The following is a 10,383-nucleotide window of genomic DNA, read 5'->3' on the forward strand; positions in this document are numbered from 1 at the left end:
GGATTAGGGATGGGCACTGACAAATTAGAGAAGGTGAGTAGAGATACAACTTCAATGTGTGGAATCCAAAAATTAATACACAGAAATAGACTCACAGGCATAGAAAACAAACTTATGGTTACCAAAAAGGAAAAGGGTGGGAAGGGATAAATTAGGGGTTTGAGATTAACAGACACACACAACCATATATAAAATAGATTAGCAACAAGGATTTACTGTAGAACACAGGGAACTATAGTCAGTATCTTGTAATAACCTATAATGGAAAATAACCTGAAATAAATATATATCGGAATCATTTTGCTGTACACCTGAAACTAACACAATATTGTAAATCTACTATACTTCAATAAAAAAAGAACATTAAGAAAAAAAGAGAAGCTGGCATGTGAGGGATATCTCAAGGTACCAAGTTCACCTTGGGATTCATATCTAATTCTTTCTAGATCAGCCATAGAGCCCAACCATCCTTAGACAGAAGCAATAAAGTAGAAGGATTTGTTTGGGAATGGGCTAGTGTGTGTGGGATGACAAACCAAATTCCAAATTAAACTGGGCATGGGCTCATTTACGTCCTGTGGACCAGCCGTGTCATCTCCTTGTATGAAAGCGAGCATATCCTAAGGGATTCTTAGAGAGCCCTGAACATCCAGGGTTGTAATAATGCAAAAAGTCAAGTTCATCTTCCATAATTCCATAATCTACGAGTAAGACAGTAGAAATGATCAATGGAATAGAAGTAAATGAATCATGATGAAACTGTTTTCTTTTGCAGAATATTGCCTTCTTTTGAACCTAAGTCATGAGTTGGATGTTCCTCAGAGACCTCCTGAGTGGAGTAAATAAATACTCCCCTGGGATCGGGTGGATCTGGCTGGCTGTCATGTTCATCTTCCGTTTGCTGGTCTACATGGTGGCGGCAGAGCATGTGTGGAAAGATGAGCAGAAAGAGTTTGAGTGCAACGTTAGACAGCCTGGTTGTGAAAATGTGTGTTTTGACTACTTCTTCCCCATCTCCCAGGTCAGACTTTGGGCCTTACAACTGATCATGGTCTCCACGCCTTCACTTCTGGTGGTTCTACATGTAGCCTATCGCGAGGGTAGAGAGAAAAGGCACAGGAAGAAACTCTATGTCAGCCCAGGCACCATGGATGGGGGCCTGTGGTACACTTACCTTATCAGCCTCATTGTTAAAACTGGTTTTGAAATTGGCTTCCTGGTTTTATTTTACAAGCTCTATGGTGGCTTTAGTGTTCCCTACTTTATGCAGTGTGATTTGAAGCCTTGTCCCAACACTGTGGACTGCTTCGTCTCCAAACCCACAGAGAAAACGATTTTCATCCTCTTCTTGGTCATTACCTCATGCCTGTGCATTGTGTTGAATTTCACTGAACTGAGTTTTTTGGTCCTCAAGTGTTTTATTAAGTGCTGTCTCCAAAAATACTCTAAAAAACTCAAGTCCTCAGTGTGTGAGTGCCACAACCTCAGATATGTTAAATATGGTGAGATGGGGGCCCCTCCCTTGCTCCAGAAGCACCGTTTAGACTCAGCCATGAGCACAGCCCAGGAAGGGGAAACAAAGGTACTCTGTAGCACACAAGAGGCTTAAAGCAAACCCGCATCCCTCTGAAGTAGACATAGGCTCCCTTGGAAAACAAAGGGTGTCAGCCTTAATGTCACTTGGGAGGAATTTTTTAAATTTTCAATATGTGCTCAGTTGTATAAACTAGACAGAGGACTCATTGTTTGGTGGTAGGGTTCATCCACAAGAACCCTACATGAGTTGTGTTTGAATAGTTAATTGCAACTTAGTCTGAAGAAAGCCAACTAACAGCATTCTTCTAAGTGCTTAGATCTATCAACTGGAAAATATAAAAAGTGACACTTCTTTCAAATGTGATGGCCTCCAAGCAACTATTGAGGCACTGGCAATCGTTCCAAGTGGCAGCCAACGCTCCACTCACTCAGCCCTACTCAAACTTTGTAGAGAAAGACTATGATGAGGGTGGGGTAGCAGCTAACCAGGGGCACACAGAAGCACATTCAGTGAGAGGGTTCAGCCTGGGGAAAACTCCACAGAGCCCAGGACGCTTTGCAGTTTAGGTGTCCCTGGATATAAGTGGACTAGGGGAAAGGGAAGAAAGCCATCATTTACTGGTCTCCAACTTAAATACAAGTGTTACTGGGAGATAATTCCACTTAAGCCTGAACTAGCAGACATTTGCAAGGATCATTCTAGAGTCACGAGGGAAGGCAGGTCTCACAGAGAGAAGCACATTGGTAGGGAGCAAGGGGAGGACCCAGAAAAAGAATATGCCTACCTGATAGTTACCGAACACTTATCTTTAACCACAGAACAATGAAATACTTTGTAAATTTCCATATGTTGGACATTTCTACAATCAGGAATTCACAATGTACTATACAATATGTCATAGTTTGCCTAAGATTTGCTAGTACATCCCCTTCTAGAATAGATAGTAAAATGTGTACTATGCTGTTACATTGGTTCAAAAAATGTAAAAAAAAAGAAAAAGACATGTTTATTATCACTTGATTTGAAAACTATGGCTTTCTTTTACTTTCCTATTTTAAAAAAAATCACAGATATATTCTCCTTGGATTTAATACTCTAACATATGTGCATTTCTCCAGAATAAAAATGAAGTGGTTTTGCGGTGTTACTTGACTGTCATTGATATCGTTACTTGGCTGCACTGGGCATGATTATTCTGTGAAATAAAACTTGTTCTGACAATTTTAGAATAGGATTTGCAACCCTGCCTGGTAAAGATAGCTCAGAAATCATTCTTCTCCGCTGGGATTTTTTAAACAAAAAGTAAGTGCATAAAAATGTAACTTTAACTAAAACAAATCATGTCATGTCTTCCACAGCCTGCCCTCTTTAACATAAAATGTCTCACTACAGTTCATGCATAACGAAGGTTATTTGTGTCATTATGTAGCCTCCAGACCATGCTGCCAACAGCAGTCATAATCTGTTTTAAAGACTGTCTGGACAGCAGAGAGGATGTGAACTCTGTGGTCCCCCTCCTCCAGTTTACACCACACGTCACTGCTGGACTCAGGTACTTGCATCCATTGTACTTCACCTTGTGACATGAAAACATGTTTGTGTTTTCACAAAAGCTAGCCTTCACAAATTCAGGTAACCAGGAAGGACTTCAAGGAACATATATTTTTTTCTACAGTAATAGGTGGTTAAAGAGGTTTAAGGTTTTGGAGGCCCTGATCATGGCATGGAATCTAGAACACAGGGTTTTAGTGCACAGAACTGGAATGGACATCAGCGAATTTTTCAGTCTGAGAATGAATTTGCTGCTGAAACGCCTTTGGGGACCTCAGCTTTTTCACCTCAGTTATGAGAACAAGCTCTGCTCAAGCTAAAAGGATTGGATGCATATGTACATTCTTGCCTTTCCACTTTGCGTACAGAGGAGACTTAAAGGTAATGGAGGTAAAGGCCATGCATAAAGTTGTTTAGATAGGAAGGGGAATAATTTTTTTCTTTTTGAAGCTTAATTAATTTACAAAATGAGTTTCCTATATGAACATTCTGGAGGCTGTCTTGGTGTCAGTGAAGACCCAAAGCGTTTGATTGAGAGAAATTGGCAGTTAAATTTTGCCATCTTTATTCTTTCTCTTATCAATAAATATTTATTGAGCAATGATTAATAGAAGCAAGACACTGTGTTGTGCATCTTTAGATGTAATTCCCACCTCCAGAAAATTTCCACTTCCATTAAGGAGCGTGGAGGTGAAGATGGGGTGGAGTATCTCACATCTGTATCCTGTATTTACATCACCTCACTTGATCCCCCTAAAGTGAGACCCACAAAGGCAGTTAGTCTTTTCAGGGACACACAGCTAGTAAAAGCAGAGTTAACAATCACCATAGGTCTGCCTTAAACCACCTGCTCACCACATCAGGCTTCCCAGATCACTAAACAGATGTCTTTCTAATTTCACTCAAGCCATTCCTGACTTGCAATTATTTTGTTTCCCTTGCACTCTTCCCCAGAATCTTTCTGGTTACAGACTTTGCCCCTGGCCACAGGGTTTCCTCTAATTGGAGCTGGAGGGAATTTTTTTTTCAAGTACTTGGATAGAAGAATGCCTAGGCATGCAAGTGGCTATGGTTCCAATCTTCCCAAGGAAACTAAGCCAACTTTCTTCAGACAGACAAACTGCAAAGACTAGACGGGAGGGGAAAAAAGGCAAATACCTGAGGATGTTTGAATTCTTTGATCCTGCTATCCCTGACACTGGCTCCACCCCTACCCTTTCTAAAGTTTAGTTACATCGAAGATAAATTCCCCATTTTTGTTTAAACTGGTTTAAATTGGGTTTCTGGGTCTTGCAACTAAAAGAGTCCTAAAAAAATCATGTTTTTCATTAACTTCTTTCCTGTATAATAGAAAAAAGAGGTATGACTCTTCTCCTGTATTAGCCTTTCCTTCTTAGGCTTCAAGCATCCTAACTTTTACACGTGTGTACGTATAGAATGTTTGTGTCAATAGGAGGAAAGACGGGAAAGGATGTCAACACTGGTTACAATAAGAGAAGGAGAGATGAACTTTTTATAAATCTTTTCATTGTTTCACATGTACTTTTGTTTTTAATTTTTTAAAAAAATATCTCTACCTTTATTTCCCAAAGATGCCTTAAGCATTTTTTATTTTTTGGTTGCACGGCATGCGGGTTCTTCCCCGGCCAGGGATCGAACCCGCACCCCCTGCAGTGGAAGCGCGGAGTCTTAACCACTGGACCGCCAGGGAAGTGCTTAAATTTTTAATAAATAAAGTAAAGCAATTGAAAACCCCAAAGTGCTCCATCTCTTTCTAGCTCACATCTCATCACATGCATGTAACACTTGCCTTAAACACTGATGCCAGTGTATTCCTAGTTTACATTTTATTTTGTTTGTGTATTTAGTATGACACAGCACAAATGAGAGGGCATTTCGCAGCTCTGTGAAAAACTGGTGAGGAAGGAAAGCAGTGGTGGGGCACGTGGAGGTAAAAAATGTCAGCGTTCAATTGAATTTTAATGACAAAAGCCCAAGGGAGGTGTTCTGGGAGAGACCTGCCAGCAGCTCTTTCTTTAATATAAAATTGGGTCTTTTCTCACAAAGCAAATCTTCTTTCAGCTGTAAAAGACATTGGTGATTGTGGCGAGTTCTGAGAATTTTCCAGAGACCTATCTTGTTTTCACTGTGCCAGAGAGTTTAACAAACAGCCTTCCTATTCTGAGAAGATGAAGATGATCTTTTAAAATTCTGTAACTGTACCCATAAATTCTGTCTGAAAGCAATGGGAAATGAGTTCTGGATGTTACCCAAATAAGCCACCATTCCCGTCTACTTACAGGTGAAGTATCGGATCCTTCGCCAGCTATGGAGATTTAATTTTCTATTAAAAGAAAAAAGAAAAAATGTTGTCCAGACAAAAGTGATATATGTAGTTTTTTAAATCTTGTTTTAGCTTTTTTATCTTGAACTTATTTTTATCTTAAAATTTCTCTCAGACATTAATGTCTCCTGTCAGAGTGGAGATGGGCAGAATGGCTGTGGTAGAGAACTGCGGCAGGCTCTGCTTGTCTGTGCAGAGCAACAGGAAGTTGAAGAAGTGGACTCCAGAGTCCTAGCCCTCAGGGAAAGGTCACTGTTAAAACTCTGCAGAAGACTGGGGCAGAGGAGACGAATATTAAGCAGTACAATTTCCACATTCTTGTTATAAAAATGTCATTAATTAAATTGATGATCATCAATCCCCTGTTACTAAAAGTATGACTCACTAGGTTAGCCAAGTGCCTTCAATTAAAAAGCATTGATCTCAAAGGAGAGTAAGTACAGTAACTTGAGACCTTTCTGTAGAAGATTAGCAAACCTGATAAGCCAATCTTCTTAGAGAAGATTGCTCCTAATCACATTAATTTAATGATGATATTAAAACTACTGACTGTGACCAAGGTCGAGAATTGTGTCTCATTCACCTCTTCACATCCTTGTGTTGCCACAGCTTAGGTCCCTGGTACTGAGCAGCACAGTGTTTCTGGGGAAAAAAATGTTTGTGTTCCTCTTGCCTCTTCCATCTTTCATCTATCCAATATTTATTCCTCTCCACCTAAAAGAATTCTGATTTTGTTGGGGGTGGCAATGTGCCCAGCTTTAAAAAAAAAAAAAAGCACATTTCCAAGTCTCCTTTGCATGTAGTTAGCAGTGTGTGACAACCTTCTTGTCAAAACAAGATTTTGTGACTGATGCTTTGGGGAGAGTTAAAAAGTGGGGCCGATCTACCTTGCATGCTTTTTGCTCCCCCCCGTCTCTTCCTGACTGAGACATCATAGCTGGAGCTGCAGTGAACATCTTCTACCATGAGGTGACTTTGAGGATGGAAGCAAGACCTTATGGATGAAGGAGCAGAAAGAAAGCTCCTGGGACATTGACACCATTATGGAATTGCCATTAGCTCTGCACCGCCTGTCTCCATGCTTTTGTTTTTGTTGCTATGTGAAAGAGAACTTAACTCCCGCCTGATGTAAGTCATTGATTTGTTAGTCTCTTTTACTTACAGACAAAAACAGTTCCTGACTACATTCATATTACCGATTAGGATGAAGACACAGAAGGCACGCTTCTATCTACTGAAGACAAAAGAAATGACCAGTATATTGAATGGCAGAAATGAGACATGTTTATAGATCTCAATAGAATTTTGTTCAGAACAAGTCAGGTGAGGAACTTCCCTGGTGGTCCAGTGGGTAAGACTCCGCACTGCCAATGCAGGTGTCCCAGGTTTGATCCCTGGTCAGGGATCTAGATCCCACGTACATGCCGAAACTAAGAAGTCCACATGCTGCAACGAAGAGCCCGCTGCCACAACTAAGACGCGGTGCAGCCAAAATAAATAAATAAATAAAGTAGTTAATTAATTAATTAAAAATATATTTAAAAAAGAACAAGTCAGGTGAAATGCAACAAGTAATCATTCTGCATCAAGATTAAAATTTTAATATGAGACCAGGATTGATATCGGTTCATGAGGTAAAGTCCTTGGAGTTTTAGCTGTCCATCACCTTAACATGAACACAGTGTAATATGACGCTAATGAAAGAAAGTTCACTTAATTCTGTTGTACTAGAAGTTCGTGTTCAGACTATAGGGAATGACTTTCCCAATGCTTGGAAAACAAATAACTTATTTCCTGTTCCAAGATTTGAGAACCAGGACCAATGGGTGAACATCAAAGAGATAAAGATTTTTACCTAATATAGAAATGTTCTATTAATTTGAACTGCATCACAATTAAATGATTGCCTGATAAAGCAGTGAGACTTTATATTGGATATATCACTATATAAACCTGATACCACAGAAAGACCTCTGATTAATAGAGAATTGCCTTAAAAAAACAAATTTCATGTATTATACAATAACAAGACTCCTCATTACAACAAACAAGTTAGGCAGTTCCATAGAAATGGTTGTAAGATTTACCTTCTTTAAAATCATGGCATTATAGTGACATGTAAGATAATCAATGTTTTGTATGTTTTCATTTCTTCTTTTCTTCAGCTTGAGAAATTCTGATTTCATTTCAAAGCTTGGATCAAATATTTCTATCAGAGAGCAAATTTTTGATATAAAATGGGGATAAATAATACCTATCTTATAGGGTTGCTGAACGAATTAAATGAGATGATGCACGTAAAGCACTGGCACATAGAGGTTATTTTTTTAAATGTTAGATATTAATACATGGCTGTATTATATCACTTCTCCCTATATTATTTGCTTGGTTTTTTTTTAAATCCCCCTCTAAATATGAGCATATTGAATGCAGGCAAGAGCCAAGGCCTTCATCATCATACCTTAAGGGCTTAATCCACACTAGCTGCTGGCAGCAATTAATGTATTCATGAAATTTACAGCATAACTATGTTGTATAAACTAAAAAATCATAGTATTCTGGAATTGGAAGAAACCTTAAAAATACTTACAAATGAGAAGACTACAACTCAGAATGATAAAGTGACTTGCCTAACGTTAGAGGGAATGACAGAGCAAGAATTCGGTTTTTTAAAACTCCAAATCTAGCCTTCCAGAAGCTTCCTGTACAAATAGCTTCAAAGATCTCTGGAATATTCGTATTCCATGTAATGACCAACTGTGTTGCACCCAGTTTTTGTTTGTTTGTTGGTTTTACTTTATTAGGCAACTAATTCTGATTTTGCTGATTCTGATTTTGTTGGGAGTGGCAACGTGCCCAGCTTAAAAGGCACATTTCCAAGTCTCCTTTGCATGTAGAGGTGGCACTGACTACCTTCTTATCAAAACAAGATTTTTTGACTGGTGCTTTGGGAAAAGTTAAAAATGTGTATAATCCTTGCAACGTGACTCTAGTCTGTTTCCGTTGTAAACGGTGGCCTATTTATCCTAAAATGAATCAACAGCTAATATATCATAGTCATCTCCCAATTTTTAAAACTGTTCCAATATCTATTCAAACTATCATAAGTAGTCAAAAATATAAATGACCACCACATATTAGCCCATGCCCTTTATAGAGATAATTTAAAAAACAATGAAAACGTAATTCCTGATTCAGTTTCTGGACCTTAGCTACACACACACTTTCCAGTCTTAGCTTGCCACCTTGTGGCCACTTACTCCTGTGCAACTCAGCATTTGACCAGCACATACAGCAAAGCCTCTGGAACGGAGGAGTTTACACACACATACCCACTTTAAACTTATTTTATATGCAGGTAAATGAGCTGCACCTCAAATTTCACTTCCAGACCAACTTCATTCCAGCAAAGGCTTACAAACCTTAAGTCAGAGAGACAGATGCTGGCAGCTGCAAGTGAAGTGAATTAAAAAACATGCACTGAGAGACAAGTGCACAAAAACCATCTAAATATTTATGGAATAGGACACACATACACGATGGCTGAAAAGGAGTGTATGTAACTTTTCCTGTGAAGCCAATATGAACATCGCCTCTAATAGAGATGGGAAAGCAAGGTAATAACAGGATTTAAATATAGATTTTACCAAATCCAAATGGTGGCAGGGTCTCTCTTCCCACTCTGACAGGGTTATAAAATCTACTACAATGTCTGCTTTCTCTGCTGGAGGTATACGTACATATGTGTGTGTACATGTACATATATACTATTATAACTACTATATAAATTTCCCTGCAAGCAGTATTCTAGGATTGGTAACCTCAGTAAGAACACATGGGTCTCCTGGAATAGATGAGTCAGGTGGTGACAGCCAGCTACCTCCTATGGTTGTGATTAAATGAGTGGACATATCAGGAGCAGTGTCTGACACGATTATTAAATATTACCCATTGTCCTACTAGATAGAGCCAGACTTCAGTCTTGGGTTCCCAAGCCTCCCTTCCAGGATCTTTGAGCTCAGCGCTCAAACTGCTGGTCCACTGAGCGCCTGATTCAATGTATCAGACTTGAAAGCTCTGCTGGAGCATGTCTGCCCTTTGCTTCCCCGTTGTACTTCTGAAAAAAGCTGCCTACACGTTATAGTTTGGTTAGTGAAAAGAAAACAAAACATAGCCAGGCTGTAGGAATGTTGGCTTCCAGCCTATAGTTTTAAAATCGAAATGTAGATTTTCTCTCATTGTCAGGGTTGTAAGCGTAGAGACAGAGAGAGACAGAGAGAGAGAGAGAGAGAGAGAAAGAGAGAGAGAGGGTGCGGGCGAGCACAGGAGCACAATAATACAAGTTAAAAGCTCAATGATTACACACAAGCAATCACTATTTTGTGTTGGAAAGTGCACACCATTATCACACAGAACGTTCTGGATGTTTCTGGTTGCTTCACTTCCAGCAGAGGTGCTGTTGCCTTTCATAGTTCTGGCTCATCTACTTCGGCTGGGGAACTGGTGTGGGATCAAAGTTTTGTTGGAAGAAACTAGAGTTGCTTCAGTTTCTCGTTTTATATTGGTAACATGTAGACTACATTTTTTTTAGAAAAACTATTTTTAAAGTGTAAGACACCAACATATGCCATGACATATGACAACTTATAATTTTGCCTTATTACTAAAATAAGTATATGGCACTGCTTCCCATATTTCCAATGAGAACTTTCCCTGTATAACCCTGCCACTCTCCACCTTCATCCTCCTGCTTTGAAATGGAAACACCTTCAACCAGCAGGACAGAGAGAAAGTGTTCTGAACCAGGGGTCAAGAGACCTGTTTTGTAGGTTTACTGTCACAAGTCATTTAATTTCCCTATATGTCACTGTCTTAATAAAACAGGGTTGCTAATTTTCCTATTCTTCTCATGGAGCAGGGGTTGAGAATTACACTTTAAACTGTATAAATC

General features: G+C 39.3%; 1 protein-coding gene and 1 non-coding gene across 2 annotated transcripts; both read left to right on the forward strand.

Annotated features, from left to right (window-relative positions):
* The first annotated feature begins 802 nt into the window (after positions 1-802).
* On the forward strand, positions 803-1,609 carry GJB7 (gap junction protein beta 7). The gene has a single exon (XM_068551447.1). It carries the CDS (start codon positions 803-805, stop codon positions 1,607-1,609), a length of 807 nt encoding a protein of 268 aa, XP_068407548.1.
* Positions 1,610-6,765: 5,156 nt separating this feature from the next.
* On the forward strand, positions 6,766-6,838 carry TRNAG-GCC (transfer RNA glycine (anticodon GCC)). Its single transcript has one exon. It is a non-coding gene; the product is annotated as a tRNA-Gly (tRNA).
* The last annotated feature ends 3,545 nt before the right edge of the window (positions 6,839-10,383 follow it).

Source organism: Eschrichtius robustus, chromosome 9, assembly GCF_028021215.1.
Source record: "Eschrichtius robustus isolate mEscRob2 chromosome 9, mEscRob2.pri, whole genome shotgun sequence".
Lineage (NCBI taxonomy): Eukaryota > Metazoa > Chordata > Mammalia > Artiodactyla > Eschrichtiidae > Eschrichtius > Eschrichtius robustus.